The sequence below is a fragment of the Sphaerodactylus townsendi genome, linkage group LG05, assembly GCF_021028975.2.
Source record: "Sphaerodactylus townsendi isolate TG3544 linkage group LG05, MPM_Stown_v2.3, whole genome shotgun sequence".
NCBI lineage: Eukaryota > Metazoa > Chordata > Lepidosauria > Squamata > Sphaerodactylidae > Sphaerodactylus > Sphaerodactylus townsendi.
The window spans coordinates 135025225-135041370 of record NC_059429.1 but is presented as its reverse complement, the minus strand read 5'-3'; the positions used below and the strand labels follow the sequence as shown (position 1 = coordinate 135041370).

Here is a 16146-nt window from a genome sequence, read left to right as displayed (position 1 = left end):
GAATGAATGAATGAATGAATGAATGAATGAATGAATGAATGAATGATAGATAGATAGATAGATAGATAGATAGATAGATAGATAGATAGATAGATAGATAGATAGATAGATAGATAGATAGATAGATAGATAGATAGATAGATAGATAGATAGATAGATAGATAGATAGATAGATAGATAGATAGATAGATAGATAGATAGGTGGGTAGGTGGGTAGGTGGGTAGGTGGGTAGGTGGGTAGGTAAGTAGGTAGGTAGGTAGGTAAGTAGGTAAGTAGGTAAGTAAGTAAGTAAGTAAGTAAATAACGTGCAGGAAATCAAGGGTCCTGTTTGCCTAGCAACTGTGGGGCTGCCCCTGCTTCTCCCCATTCTCCGGCCCCACCCCAGCAGCCTCTATGGGACTGCAAGGAAGGAACGAGAAGACACGCCCAGAAATGGACCGGGAAATTAATCTGGGTGCCAGGCAGAGATTTGAAGGCACACCCAGTGTTGGGGTGGGGGGGTGGATGGAAATATGATAAAATTGTACCCATGGCAACTGACGGGTTCTGCATGGGACCACAGCAGCACCTGCGACCTGCGGAAAGCTCTTTCATCCTGCCTGCCGATCAGGTGGGTTGTGTGGCAAACCTCCCAAGAGAGGCAAAGCACCAGAGGACGGGGAGGAGACTGCTGGCCCCCACCCCGAGCAGCCCCTTTTTTTTCCTGGGGAAATGATCTCTGTGGTTTGAAGATCAGTTATAATTCTGGGAGGCGTCCAGTCCATGCCTGGAGGTTGGCAACCCTGGGCCCCACCTGTGGGCTCCCTTGGCAACTGTCCCTCCGAGACTGGGCCTAGGCCAATGAAATGCCCGTGGAATGAACGGGCAAGGATAGGGCAAGGTCAAGCTCTCGCCGCCTGTTGCTATGAATGACTGGTACTTCAAAGCCCTTGGCTTCACCCAGGCACCTTGGCAAGAGGCCACACCTTCCCTCTCTCCTGACAACAGGAGTATCCTGGCAACAGGGAGCCAATCTCTCGCCTCGCCTCCTCCCCCCTCCCTCCGGCAGCAGCATCCCGGCAACAGAGCATCCGCCGGCCGCGCCATCTCCTAGCAACGGCAAAGCCAGATGCCAAACCCACCGCTGACCTGAAGATTCAGCCCCTGCCCGGATTGGTCCTTGGGATGGCCTCCCATTCAAAAATGGGAGCCAAATCAACTAGGGGGCCTAGAAAGTAGGGAAGGGCGCAGATCTGTGTGTGGGCGTTTAAGAGAGAGGCAACTAAAGGCGGAAACGTTTGCAAAAATCTGAAGAGCCGGGGATTTGCAACGTTGTCGGACCAAGCCGGGCGTGCGCTGGGAGTTCTGTGTCCAGGATTTTCAAGGGTTTTTAAGGTCCATTCTCAGGTGGGCGAAGCCCCGATGCACCTGGGAACTGAATTTAATAAAATTGCCCAGAGATCCAGGCACAGAACTCTCAGAGCAAACTCTATGCTGGGGATAATTAGGAAAGGAATTGAGAATAAAACTGCAAGGATTGTCATGCCCTTATATAAAGCAGTGGTGCGACCGCACTTAGAGCACTGTGTTCAGTTCTGGCCGCCGCATCTCAAAAAGGAGATCAAAGAGATAGAAAAAGTGCAGAGAAGGGCAACGAGGATGATTGAGGGACTGGAGCACCTTCCTTATGAGGAGAGGCTGCAGCGTTTGGGGCTCTTTAGTTTGGAGAGGAGACGTCTGAGGGGGGAATATGATTGAAGAAATTATGCGTGGGGTAGAAAATGTTGACAGAGAGAAATGTTTCCCTCTTTCTCACAATACTAGAACCCGGGGGCATTCATTGAAAATGCTGGGGGGAAGAATTAGGACTAATAAAAGGAAACACTTCTTCACACAACAGTGTGATTGGTGTTTGGAATCTGCTGCCACAGGAGGGGGTGATGGCCACTAACCTGGATAGCTTTAAAAGGGGCTTGGACAGATTGATGGAGGAGAAGTCGATCTATGGCTACCAATCTTGATCCTCTTTGATCTGAGACTGCAAATGCCTTAACAGTCCAGGTGCTCGGGAGCAGCAGCCGCAGAAGGCCATTGCTTTCACCTCCTGCACGTGAGCTCCCAAAGGCACCTGGTGGGCCACTGCGAGTAGCAGAGAGCTGGACTAGATGGACTCTGGTCTGATCCAGCTGGCTTGTTCTTATGTTCTTATGTTCTTATGGTTGGCTCTGTTGGACTTTCAGTTTATAACTTAGCAGGCTAATCTCGGGGAAGGAGCCCATGGCTGAATCGTCTTCCTTGCCAGCCCAGTGTGGAAAAGGTAGCACCTAAATAAAGTAGCCAAAAAGGGAAGAGATAGAGAGAGATGTCATCCAGATGGAAGAAGGGGCGTGGCCGCACTTTGCCCAGGAACGTTGCCCTGGGATGTGGGATTCAGGAGACTCAAAGCATAAGGGCATCCGTGTGAGAAGCAGAGGCGTATCTAGGGGAAACGTAGCCCAGTGTAAAGTCTAAGTTTTCCGATGCAACACCCCCCCCCCAAAAAAAAATCCGTATGGGTGGTCGCCCTCCCACCACCACGACCGAACAACTTTTTTTGCACCAGGTCTTGAAGTCAGTGTATGGACCCAGGGGGAAGGAGGAGGCAGTGGTGGGATCCAAAAATTTTAGTAACAGGTTCCCATGGTGGTGGGATTCAAACTGTGGCATAGCGCCAATGGGGTTGGGCGGGGCACGACGGGGGCGTGGCCGGGCATTCCTGGGCGGGGCTGTGGCAAGGACGCAGCCGCTGCGCCGGTCCTTGGGCGGGAAACGAATGCACGCAGATGCAGACGCAGGCTGCCACGCACGCCGGTGCACCTCCTGCTAGACTGCTTCAAGCTCTGCGCGCTAGTGCTGAGAGGAGGGGCGTAACAAAGGCAAAAATCACGTTGCAAAACCACCCATTAGTAACCCGCTCTCAGCACACACAAATAATGAGTAACCTACTCTCGGGAACCTGTGAGAACCTGCTGGATCCCACCTCTGGGAGGAGGGGTGTGGGGGGGCGAGATGCTGCCATTCCAGGCACAGGGGAGGGCGTCCGACTCTGTCGCAAGCGTCTCTCCTTTTTGTAGAGTTACTGACAGGCTAGGAGATGTGCTGTTTCCGCGAGTGACTCAGACAGCACTCGGCACTCTGGGACTGCGCTCGTAGCTGGCGCGTCTGTCTGCTGGCGCTGCCTGTCGCAACTGGTAAACGGCTTCCCATCTTTGCCGCAAGCCACCGGGGCGCCCTCTGCCCAGCTTTCCTGGCTACGTGGAGAGAGGGGGCACACACATAAGATCTTTGGCTTTCCCCTGCCTAGGTGAATTGGTGGCTGCCTGCGGCTGTTGCTCCCAAGCACCTGGACGGCGGAGTGATGTGCTGAGACTGGATTGACCGGAACCCAAACCCAGGTAAGGATGGTGCGTGGGAGACAACAGACTCCCGCTGAGCTCTGACTGACTGTGTTGGCTTTCGATTCACACCAGTGACATCCAGAGCCACAGAGGGCAAGTGAGGGCTTTCAAGAGCCTGGACATTTAGCAAGCCACAGTTAGGTAGGGTTGGGGGGCAGCTGACTGCAAACAGCCCAGCTCAAGGGAGGGGCCGGGTGTATTCAGTTGCCTTGATCAGCTCCTGACGTATCTAGGGGAAATGTAGCCCGGTGCAAAATTTGAGGGGGGGCCCCCAATGTGGGCAGCTGCCTTTCCTCACCATGACCCAACAGCTTTTTTTGCACCAGGTCTTGAAGTCAGTGTATGGACTCGGGGGGGGAGGAGGAGGGGTGGAAAATCGCCCCCCATGTGACTAAATGGCCGCAGCCCGGGGACGTTTGACCCCATATGTCCCCCTGAGCGGTACGCCCCTGCCTCACAGTCTTGCAAGAGAGAGGACTCAGTAAAGGCTGGATCTTGACCTAGAGCAGTGGTGGCGAACCTATGGCACGGGTGCCAGAGGTGGCACTCAGAGCCTTCTCTGTGGGCACACGCAAACAGAGTCGCCCCCTCCCCCCCCCCCGCCCCCCACGCATGTAGGCTGGTCTGGGCTGCTGGGCTCGATTATTAGCTTTAAACCTAAGACCTAGTTTTGGGGAAGCAGTATAGGTAACCCTGTTAAGCGCTGTTAAACCCCACTGATTTTCACGCGAACTAAAGCGTGATCCTTTACCTGGGAGTAAGCTCGGTTGCTGGCAATGGGGCTTGCTGCTGAGTAAACCCTCCTTCGGTCGTGATTCACCGTTGGAAGAGTTGCACAGTTGCTTCAAAGCAAGCCACCGACTACCACCAAGTTTACTCCCGAGTAACGCACGCCTTGGAGCCAACCGTTTTTTCTAAACTAAAACCTCAGTGTTCAGGTTAAATTGCCATGTTGGCACTTTGCGATAAATAAGTGGGTTTTGGGTTGCAATTTGGGCACTTGGTCTCGAAAAGGTTCGCCACCACTGACCTAGAGCGAGCAATGAGCTGGAAGGGTGGCAGAGTCCAAGGCGGGTCGATCGCTGATCCCGCTAGGAATAGAGGTCAGCAACGGGGCAGTGTGGACCGACCTTCTCCCACCAGGCCAAACCCACTTTGAAAAACCATGTTTTCTTGCTGGCAAATACAGCATTACATTGAAGGCCGTTGCTCTCACCTCCTGCAGGTGAGCTCCCAAAGGCACCTGGTGGGCCACTGCGAGTAGCAGAGAGCTGGACTAGATGGACTCTGGTCTGATCCAGCTGGCTTGTTCTTATGTTCTTATGATCTCCAGATGACAAAGATGAGTTTCCCTGGAGAAAATAGCATTTTTTGGAGAGTAGATTCCATGGCAGTCTACCTTGCTGGCCCTGATTTGGCTCGCCTAATCTTGTCAGATCTCGGAAGCTAGAAGGGTCAACCGTGGCACGTATCTGGGGGGTTCCAAGTAGCCTTGCCAACCTCCAGGGGGCAGCTGGAGATCTTCTGTGGATATTGAGGAGATAGAAAAAGTGCAGAGAAGGGCAACGAGGATGATTGAGGGACTGGAGCACCTTCCTTATGAGGAGAGGCTGCAGCGTTTGGGACTCTTTAGTTTGGAGAGGAGACGTCTGAGGGGGGACATGATTGAAATCTATAAAATTATGCATGGGGTAGAAAATGTCGACAGAGAGAAATTTTTCTCTCTCACACACAATTCTTCCCCCCCAGCATTTTCAGTGAATGGCCCCTGGTTCTAGTATTGTGCATAGGATCTGAGTCATCCTTGCTGGGGGGGGGGGGGATTGCCCCCTGAAGTGGTTCTGGATTAATCCAGATTCTCAGGAAGATGCAGGATTGACAACTCTTGAATTGGGAAATATCTGGAGATTTGGGGGTCGATCCTGAAGGGGGCAGGGCTGGGGAAGAGGGGGGGGGGGGCTTTAATAAAATATAGCACCATAGAGTTCAGCTTCCAAAGTGGCCATTTTGTCCTGGTGAACCGACGTGCCGCCTAGAGCTCAGTCATAATAACGGGAGGCAAACCCCCCCCCCTCCAGCCACGACCTGGGGATTGGCAACCGGGCTTGCCCCCGACACCACTTGGACCTGAGTAAGTCGCAGGGTGCTGCAGCTCAGCCAGTGAGCAGGAAAAGGACTCTTGTGTCTCTCAAGCGATTGCAGAGGCAAACAAAACGCCTTTCCTCTTGGCAGCCATGTGCAGAGCGACCCCTCCCCCCTCCTTCCCTCCGGGCTGCCATTCACCACACCCATCAGCTGAGCCTGCCTGCCCAGCCAGGGGCTGGCTGCATCCCCTTCCTCTGATTGGCCGTTGCTATGGGAACCGCCTCACACAGAGATGAGGGAGGATGGGGACCAAGTCAGCTGTGCCTTCAACACGCTGCCAGGCAGAACCACTTGCAAAGGAATGGCTGGGAAATACTGGAGGGGGGGGGGGGACACCTCTACCTCAGCACTTGCTGGGGCGGGGGAATGCTGCTTTTTGATTGACAGGTCTTTTTTTAATGCTTTCACCCTGCTTTTGCAATGAAGCGTCTGAGATGGCTGGCAAATCATATAGAAGAAGAAGAGAAGAAGAGTTTGGATTTATCTCCCCTCTTTCTCTCCTGCAGGAGACTCAAAGGGGCTGACAATCTCCTTGCCCTTCCCCCCTCACAACAAACACCCTGTGAGGTAGGTGGGGCTGAGAGAGCTCCGAGAAGCTGTGACTAGCCCAAGGTCACCCAGCTGGCGTGTGTGGGAGTGCCCAGGCTAATCTGAATTCCCCAGATAAGCCTCCACAGGTCAGGTGGCAGAGCTGGGAATCAAACCCGGTTCCTCCAGATTAGACACATGAGCTCTTAACCTCCTGCGCCACTGCTATGAACTATGAACTATACACTATGAACATCGACTCTGGTGATGACCCGTTTTATTTAATGATATGTAGACCAGGCAACCCTGCTCCTAGGGGTTTCCAAGCCAGAGGTGAGCAGATGTGGTTTGCCACTGTTTTCCTCTGCATAGTAGAGCTCGTCTTCCTTAAGGGTCTCCCTTCCAAACATCAGCCCTGCTCAGCTTCCAAACTCTGAGCAAAGTGGGCTCATCTGAGCTATTAGAAATGCCAAAAATGAAAGTGTAGTGGGACCTTAAAGACAAGCAAGATTTTATTCTAGCTTAAGAAGAGTTTGGAATTTGATTTCTATCCCCCCTTTCTCTCCTGCAGGAGACTCAAAGGGGCCGACAATCTCCTTGCCCTTCCCCCCTCACAACAAACACCCTGTGAGGTAGGCGGGGCTGAGAGAGCTCCGAGAAGCTGTGACTAGCCCAAGGTCACCCAGCTGGCGTGTGTGCGAGTGCGCAGGCTAAACTGAATTCCCCAGATATGCCTCCACAACTCAAGCGGCAGAGCTGGGAATCAAGCCCGGTTCCTCCAGATTAGATACACGAGCTCTTAACCTCCTGTGCCACTGCTATGAACTATGAACTATACACTATGAACATCGACTCTGGTGATGACCCGTTTTATTTAATGATATGTAGACCAGGCAACCCTGCTCCTAGGGGTTTCCAAGCCAGAGGTGAGCAGATGTGGTTTGCCACTGTTTTCCTCTGCATAGTAGAGCTCGTCTTCCTTAAGGGTCTCCCTTCCAAACATCAGCCCTGCTCAGCTTCCAAACTCTGAGCAAAGTGGGCTCATCTGAGCTATTAGAAATGCCAAAAATGAAAGTGTAGTGGGACCTTAAAGACAAGCAAGATTTTATTCTAGCTTAAGAAGAGTTTGGAATTTGATTTCTATCCCCCCTTTCTCTCCTGCAGGAGACTCAAAGGGGCTGACAATCTCCTTGCCCTTCCCCCCTCACAACAAACACCCTGTGAGGTGGGTGGGGCTGAGAGAGCTGCGAGAAGCTGTGATTAGCCCAAGGTCACCCAGCTGGCATGTGTGGGAGTGTACAGGCTAATCTGAATTCCCCAGAGAAGCCTCCACAGCTCAGGCGGCAGAGCGGGGAATCAAACCTGGTTCCTCCAGATTAGATACACGAGCTCTTAACCTCCTACGCCACTGCTGCTCCCAGAAGCTTAAGCTTCTGTGGACTAGGGGATCTTTGGAGATCTTATGGTGATCCCTTAGGGTTTTCAAGGCAAGAGACATTCAGAGGTGGTTTGTCATTGCCTGTCCCTAGACTTCCTTGGTGGTCACCCATCCAAATACTAACGTGGGCCAACCCTACATAGCTTCCGAGATCTGACAATATTGGGCTACCCTGGGCCATCCAGGTCAGGGAAGCCTCAAAATTGATGCCACAAAATAGCTGCCTCAGAAGGTGTTACGACATTTTAGTAATCCGTCTAATCTTCTGGAATTAGTTGGGTAGTCGAATTCCTCTTGGCCCAAGCAGCCTGTCTCTGATTCCCCCCCCCCCCCGCCGCCAATTCACTGCCTCCTGCTGTTCTAAAGGGAAAATGACTCCAGTCCTGACGCCTGGTTTGCGAACCTACATCTTTGATCCCAGATTACACGCCTTTGAAGCCCACCGGAAGGTTCCCTTTAGGGTTGTCAAAGCCTGTTCTCTGAAAGAGCTGTACCTTTATTTCAAAGCCTCACAGCAGGCTGCGGAAGAGGCAACGAGAAGCGCCGGGTCTGTCCGTTTCGCGTCGCAATTTGGATCTGGTTTGAAAAACCCCTTTGAAGCCGACCTGGGAGACGCTCAGCACCACAGCAGACGTGCCCAGGGGACAGATGCCTGCACACAATGGGATTTGCTGCCCACTCCGCAGAAGAAGAAGAAGAAGAAGAAGAAGAAGAAGAAGAAGAAGAGGAGGAGGAGGAGGAGTTTGGATTTATATCCCCCCTTTCTCTCCTGCGGAAGACTCAAAGGGGCTTACAATCTCCTTGCTCTTCCCCCCCCCCAACAAACACCCTGTGAGGTAGGTGGGGCTGAGAGCTCCGAGAAGCTGTGACTAGCCCAAGGTCACCCAGCACAGGCTAATCTGAATTCCCCAGATGAGCCTCCACAGCTCAGGCGGCAGAGCGGGGAATCAAACCCGGTTCCTCCAGATTAGATACACCAACTCTTAACCTCCTACGCCACTGCAGGTTTGGAGGGACACTTCAAAATAGGCAGAGGGAGCAGCAGATGTCTCTCCTGCCTGGGCCTGTTCCCTTTTCCCAGAGGTGTATTGGGGGGAAATAGTGCACAACACCTGCTCCGGGAGCCCCCCTGCCCCTGCACCCCACTTAGCTTAGCCAGCAGCGGCTAAAGGAGGAACCTGGCGGGGCGGGGTGGGGCTGGGTTGAGGGGCGGCCCGTGGCAGGCTCCTCTCGGCCGACCAGCCGGGTCAGGAGCATGCCGCAAGCCCGCCGGGTGCCCCCACGTGATCCAATTGGGGGGTTGCCCAGGTCCATTGACCCCCTCTTGTCCCTCTGGCAGATACGCCACTGCCTTCCCCCAAATCCCGGCTTTCTCCTAGCAAAGCTCTGTGACCAGAGGTTACCTGGGTAGGGTTGTCTGCTGTGTGTCAGGAAATTCCTGGACGTTTGGGGGAGGAGCTTGAGCAAGGTGCATTTTGGGAAGGGGAGGGAATCTAAGCGGGGGGGGGATTTTGGCTCTCCAGTCACATCTGAGTTACGGCACCCCCTGCTGGGGTTTTCCAGGCAAGGGACATTCCGAGATGGTTTGCCATCGCTTGCTGCCGCACGACAACCCTAGTATTCCTTGGAGATAGGGCTGCCAACTCCAGGTTGGGAAAATTCCGGCTGGAGCGTGAAGAGGGCGGGGTTTGAGGAGCGTATAACGCTATAGAATCCAGCTTCCCAAACAGCCATTTTCTTTAGGTGAACTGACGTCTTCTGCTTGGAGATCAGTTGTAATCACAGAAGAACAGAAGAACAAGCCAGCTAGATCAGACCAGAGTCCATCTAGTCCAGCTCTGGATTAATAAAAGGAAACACTTCTTCACGCCACGTGTGATGGGTGTTTGGAATATGCTGCCACAGGAGGGGGTGATGGCCACTCACCTGGATAGCTTTCAAAGGGGCTGGGACAGATTGATGGAGGAGAAGTCGATCTATGGCTCCCAATCTTGATCCTTCTTGATCTCAGATTGCAAATGCCTTAGCAGACCAGGTGCTCGGGAGCAGCAGCCGCAGAAGGCCATTGCTTTCACCTCCTGCCTGTGAGCTCCCAAAGGCACCTGGTAGGCCACTGCGAGTAGCAGAGTACTGGACTAGATGGACTCTGGTCTGATCCAGCTGGCTTGTTCTTATGTTCTTCTCTCTCTCTCTCTCTCTCTCTCTCTCTCTCTCTCTCTCTCTCTCTCTCTCTCTCTCTCTCTCTCGTGTGTGTGTGTGTGTGTGTGTGTGTGTGTAAAATGTGGGACGTTGGCAACCCTATTAGCTGCAGAACACACCCCTTGGTTCTAGCGTCTTCTGGGTTCAATGTGCCCCACTCCCCATGGCCGGGATACCACATGTCAATTTCCAGAGTCTTATTCTTTGAGATTTGGCAGGTAGAAGGTCTAGATTTGAACCCAGTACCACCTTAAGGCCCAACAAGATTTGTGACAGTATGAACTGTCGAAAGAAGAAGAGTTTGGGTTTATATCCCCCCTTTCTCTCCTGTAGGAGACTCAAAGGGGCTGACAATCTCCTTGCCCTTCCCCCCTCACAACAAACACCCTGGGAGGTGGGTGGGGCTGAGAGAGCTCCGAGAAGCTGTGACTAGCCCAAGGTCACCCAGTTGGCGTGTGTGGGAGTGCACAGGCTAATCTGAATTCCCCAGATAAGCCTCCACAGCTCAGGCGGCTGAGCGGGGAATCAAACCCGGTTCCTCCAGATTAGATACACGAGCTCTTAACCTCCGACGCCACTGCTGCTCCAAAGCTTCTTTTTCATATCCGATGAAGGGTACCATAAGGTGGTACTGGGTTCAAAAGCTGGCATCCTAAATCTTGCAGGGCTCTAAGGTGCTTCCAGACTCAAATCTTGTTGTAATAAACTATGCAATAAGTGTCCAGTTGGTTCCAGTACACAGGATAGCTTGAATGCAGAAAATATATTGCCATGGTCCTATATGTCCTTAATAGTCACATCTATAACTCTGTTTATATTTTCTGGCAATTTGCACCCTGATTCTGATTGGCTTCAGTATCCTGTGTTTCAGCAGAGCCTGAATTGTTTTGGGATATCCCCTTACCCAGGTCTGATGCCCGCGACCTGCGACCGCTCATGTGATTGCCACCATGGCCCGAATGTGGAACGGGGCAAGTGGTATGGGGTCCATTCCTACCTACATCTGTTCTATGAGGACTGCACCAGCGCTTGTCCACATGAAAACCCTGAGCCGGCTGCTTGCAGTGGGTGGAAGTCTGTCCTCTGGAAGGTAAGGATTGTGTCCTTTGTATGGGACTCGTTGCTTTCTGGGCCCTGGGTTTGGGATCCTCTGGGCATGTGCAGAATTCCTTCCCCTCCCAGGGACAATTAGCTCTGCATCTTTTAATGATGTTAAAAGGAGCAGCAGTGGCGTAGGAGGTTAAGAGCTCGTGTATCTAATCTGGAGGAACCGGGTTTGATTCTCTGCTCTGCCGCCTGAGCTGTGGAGGCTTATCTGGGGAATTCAGATTAGCCTGTGCACTCCCACACATGCCAGCTGGGTGACCTTGGGCTAGTCACAGCTTTTAAGAGCTCAGCCCCACCTACCTCACAGGGTGTTTGTTGTGAGGGGGGGAGGGCAAGGAGATTGTCGGCCCCTTTGAGTCTCCTGCAGGAGAGAAAGGGGGGATATAAATCCAAACTCCTCCTCCTCCTCCTCCTCCTCCTCCTCCTCCTCCTCCTCCTCCTCCTCCTCCTCTTCTTCTTCTTCTTCTTTGTATGGGACTTGTTGCTTTCTGGGCCCTGGGATTGGGAGCCTCTGGGCATGTGCAGAATTCCTTCCCCTCCCAGGGACAATTAGCTCTGCATCTTTTAATTATGGCAACAGGCCAAAAAGATACACGCCTACCAAAGCTTGGCTAGGGTCTTTTATGCCCTTCTGGGTCTGCCTTGTATTAAGCAGACATGCTCTTTGGGTTGGATTCTTGATTATGCACTCATTTTGACCTCTTTGGAAGTCAAGGCATTTTTAGATCAGAGAAGGTCTGTGGTTTCCAAAACTGGGAGAAGTGTGATTTTTTCCTTCCCTTTGCAATTTTTTTTCCAGAAACCAAAACACAATAGCTGTGTTCTCGAGTCTCAGCGTGTTTCTCAGTCAGGAAAAAGCTTGGCTTTGAAAACCACCTTACAACCTGGTCTATGTATTCTGGAGATCCGTTGCAATTCTGGGAGGCCGCCCCCCTCCCAGGCCCTACTTAGAAGAAGAAGAAGAGTTTGGATTTATATCCCCCCTTTCTCTCCTGCAGGAGACTCAAAGGGGCTGACAATCTCCTTGCCCTTCCCCCCTCACAACAAACACCCTGTGAGGTAGGTGGGGCTGAGAGAGCTCCGAGAAGCTGTGACTAGCCCAAGGTCACCCAGCTGGCGTGTGTGGGAGTGTACAGGCTAATCTGAATTCCCCAGATAAGCCTCCACAGGTCAGGTGGCAGAGCTGGGAATCAAACCCGGTTCCTCCAGATGAGATACACGAGCTCTTAACCTCCTAGGCGAAGGCTGTCCTAGAAGAGACCCTCTCTTTGCAGCTGCCCTGATTCGGTGCCATTTTCTTTTCAAGGCGTTCCTCTCTGCTGGGACTCTCCTGCTGCTGATCGGAGCTGCTGCCGTGGCCACCGGCTTCCTCCTCCCCTCTAAGCTGGAAGAAATTGGTGCAGAAGAGTTCATGGTGCTAGACCAGCAAGCCGTTGCGTATAACCGTGCCCTGGGGGTTTGCCGAGCAGTGGGAATAGTCCTGTGCACCATTGCTGGGGCCCTGCTGGTCGCCTGTGTCCTGACTTCCACCCTGGCCAGAGTGGATACAAGAAGGAAGCAGGGAGAGGAAGAAGAGGCTGAGGAAGAGCTACTGCCGGAGAATCCCCCTGGGAAAGAGAGCCCCGTTGGTTCAGCATCTCTGCTGCCACTCAGAGCTTCTTGGGTGCAGAACATCCAGCCAAAGACAGAGACAAAATTGCAACCAGGTCCTTCTGGGAGCGCCTCATAAGCCCCACCCTGCAAGCTATAATCCCACCGCTGCCACCACGTAATGGAAGCTAGCGCTGACCGAGAGAGAGGGGACACCAAAGTCTCCGTTACACAAGCACTACTCTGGCCTGACTGCAGTGCTGGCTAGGGGCTGTGGTTCAGTGGTAAAGCATTTGTTCTGCACACAGAAGGTCTTGGGTTCAATCCCCAGGGGCCCCAGTTGAAAAGACGAGGCAGGAGATACTGAGAAAGACCTCTGCCTGAGATCTGGGAGAGCTGCTGCCGGCCTGTGCAGGAAATTTCAGGGTATCATCTGAGGACTGTCATGATGGCAACCCCAAGGTTTGGTGTAGTTTGGTTCAGGGGGTCTGAAGTTATGGACCCTCAAAAGGGTAGCCCCCATCTCCTTAGCAAAGAATGTGGGATGGAGTACCCCATTTGAGGGTCCATAACTTTGGACCCCCTAAACCAAACTGCACCAAACTTGGGGGGGGTCCCATTAGGATAGTTTCCAGATGATACCCTGACATTTTGGTGCTGATACATCCAAAAATGTGCCCCCTTCAGGAACATCCTAGAAATTTGCCCAAGAATCTTTGTTCTGCATTGAGTTTTCTGTATTGCTGTCAATGGGGGTTGCAGGCTGGGGGGGCACATTTCTGAAGGCACAGTCTCAAAGCTTTCAGGGTCTCATCAGGAGACTGCCCTGATGATACCCCCCAGGTTTGGTGAAGTTTGGTTCAGGGGGGGCAAAGTTATGGACCCTCAAAACTGTAGCCCCCATCTCCTATTAGCTCCCATTGAAGACAATGGGGGATGGGGCACCCCCTTTGGGAGTCGATAACTTTGGACTCCCTGAACCAAACCTCACCAAACTTGGGGACAGTCTCCTGATGATATGCTGAAATTATGGTGCTGATATGTCTAAAAATGCACCCCCTGCAGGCACCAATGTCCTGGTGCAAAAAAAATTTGGTCGTGGTGGAGTGGTCGCCTATGGGGGGGGGGCATCCAACTCAGGTTTTGCCCAGGGCTACAGTTTGCCCAGGGCTGCCTCGTTACGCCCCTGTGTCTGGGGGCAAAGCTGGGCTCACTGGCAAATCTGCCCTTTCTGGCTGTGAAGCAAATTGCAAGTCATGCTAGAAACTTACCATGGAGAGAACGGAAACTGAAAGCGGGACTTGAGGAAATACGTCTGTACAAGAAACCTTGCTGCAAATGGACATTCACCCCTGCAGCACTGGAGACACCTTGTGCATAACCAGCCTTGGTCTTTAAGGTGCAACTAGATTCAAATCTTGCTGTTTTACTACAAACCATAATGTCAGGAAGCGACCTGACGTCAAAGCGGACTGCAACTGGGAACGTGGGATCGATGTTATGGGGATGGGTGCTTACATTCACTTTTGGGTAGTGCAACAAGGTAGTGGCGCCTGGGGCCAGAGGCTGCTCTTATCTTCACACCGGCCTTGAGTCTCTCTGTAACATTCCTTTCTGTGCTGTTATAAGAACATAAGAACATAAGAACTAGCCTGCTGGATCAGACCAGAGTCCATCTAGTCCAGCTCTCTGCTACTCGCAGTGGCCCACCGGGTGCCTTTGGGAGCTCACCTGCAGGAGGTGAAAGCAATGGCCTTCTGCGGCTGCTGCTGCTACTCCTGAGCACCTGGTCTGCTAAGGCATTTGCAACCTCAGATCAAGGAGGATCAAGATTGGTAGCCATAGATCGACTTCTCCTCCATAAATCTGTCCAAGCCCCTTTTAAAGCTATCCATCACCACCTCCTGTGGCAGCATATTCCAAACACCAAGCACACGTTGCGTGAAGAAGTGTTTCCTTTTATTAGTCCTAATTCTTCCCCCCAGCATTTTCAGTGAATGCCCCCTGGTTCTAGTATTGTGTTGCCTTAAATATGAGGGGTGAAAGTGGGAGGGGGAGGCAAAGGGCTTTGGGGTGATAAAGCGGGAAGAGCTGAGCCACTTCCCAGCAGTGGTGTAGCTACCAGGGGGAGGGGGGCGGACCGGTCACTGGGCGGAACCGTTGGGGGCACATGGGGGTGGAAAATCGCCCCACCCCCTCCTTCTTCCCTCCTCACCCCACCCTGCCAAGACTGGCAGAGGCCACTGTGCCCGCCCCTGCCTGGCCCTGCCCCGTTAGGCCCTGCCACCAGCTAAGGTAAGTGGCGCATGGGGGGGCGGGACCCATGGGGGTGGAAAAGTTGGAGTCCATTTTTCCCAGCTACGCCTCTGATTCCCAGAACTGGCTTCTTTAACCGGGCCAACTGATGTCTGTCAATAAAGGCTTCTGATTTACAAATCCAGAGTCTGAATTGGGTCCACAGAACCGGGACGTGGCATTAAGCCGGTTCTGGCTGAACTCGCTCCACGGCCCATGCCATTTGAAAACAATGCTGTTAGCATCTTAGAGCAGGTTTTACACAGGTTTGGTTGGATCCCTCCAATCTGCTTTCCCCTGTAGCAGTGGCTCCCAACCTCAGGTATGAGGCACGTGCCAGAGAATTTTGGAGTAGGTGAAAAACAATCACATAGTGGGTTTGCTAATATGGGGGTACAGTTTTGGTGAAATGAGTTGCCAAAGGGTACGCGAATGAAAAAAAAGGTTGGGAACCATTGCTCGGTAGCCAGGAGCTGTCTTGATACGTGGCAAAAATGCGCACACGGTCTGGCGCCTTCAGCGGCTGGGCGGGAGCGCAAAGGGACTCTGAGAAACGTTTGCGTGACCCCTCCCCCATTACCATTTCTCTACCCCAATTTGGACTGGAAAAGCTTTCGTTCAGCAATCAGGTCTGTCTTTGACAAACAGCCTATAAGATGGCATTTTAATTAACCTATTTGTGCCTAACATGTCTCTATCCTCTCTCTCTACGCTGATACCTAAAGCGGTTCCCTCTCGGAAATAAACCAATACATATTCATCAAACAACGGGAAGCAAAAATCTAATTACAGCAAAAATTAAAAGCCGCATTATTAAAAAGAAAACCCCCCCCCGCAAAAAAAACAACTTCCAGAGAGACTGACTGATTCTTCTTTTTTTTCCAGCTAGCCAGAATTTCACCTTTGCACCCAGATGCCCCCGCAGCTGCGTAGAAATTTACTATTTGCTTATATCCTATACCAGTGATGGTGAACCTTTTTAAGACCAAGTGCCTAAATTGCAACCCAAACCCCACTTATTTATCGCAAAGTGCCAACCCGGCAATTTAACCTGAATGCTGAAGTTTTAGTTTAGAAAAAACCGGTTGGCTCCCTCTTTCTCCGCCCCACCCGCTCGAGCAGGGGCCAGCCTGGTCTAGCCTCCAGCAAGTCCCACGCGCACCGCTCTGTGCCTCTCTAGCATCTCTGCCTCCTCTGCACACACACACCCTCGGGCAGAAGCCACCCGGAGCACAGGCACCAGGCCTGCCAGCCGAGTCCTCCCTGCTCACCACGATGCGCACATGTCGTGCTCAGTGGCCCAGGCCAGCCTAGATATGTGTGTGTGTGGGGGGGTGGTGGTGGTGATTTTCCGCCCCCCACATGACGAACTCTGTTTGCGTGTGCCCACAGAGAGGGCTCCGAAAAGCCGCCACTGGCACCCGTGC

At 52.6% G+C, this 16146-nt stretch overlaps 1 protein-coding gene across 2 annotated transcripts; it reads left to right on the top strand.

Annotated features, from left to right (window-relative positions):
- Positions 1-3151: 3151 nt before the first annotated feature.
- On the top strand, positions 3152-12831 carry NRSN2 (neurensin 2). Of its 2 annotated transcripts, none has more exons than XM_048498572.1 (3): positions 3152-3414; positions 10636-10817; positions 12141-12831. In XM_048498572.1, exons 2-3 carry the CDS (start codon positions 10641-10643, stop codon positions 12561-12563), a joined length of 600 nt encoding a protein of 199 aa, XP_048354529.1. In that variant the 5' UTR covers positions 3152-3414; positions 10636-10640; the 3' UTR covers positions 12564-12831. The 2 variants fall into 2 exon arrangements, with proteins under 2 accessions (XP_048354529.1, XP_048354530.1); XM_048498573.1 differs by having other exon boundaries at positions 10599-10817.
- The last annotated feature ends 3315 nt before the right edge of the window (positions 12832-16146 follow it).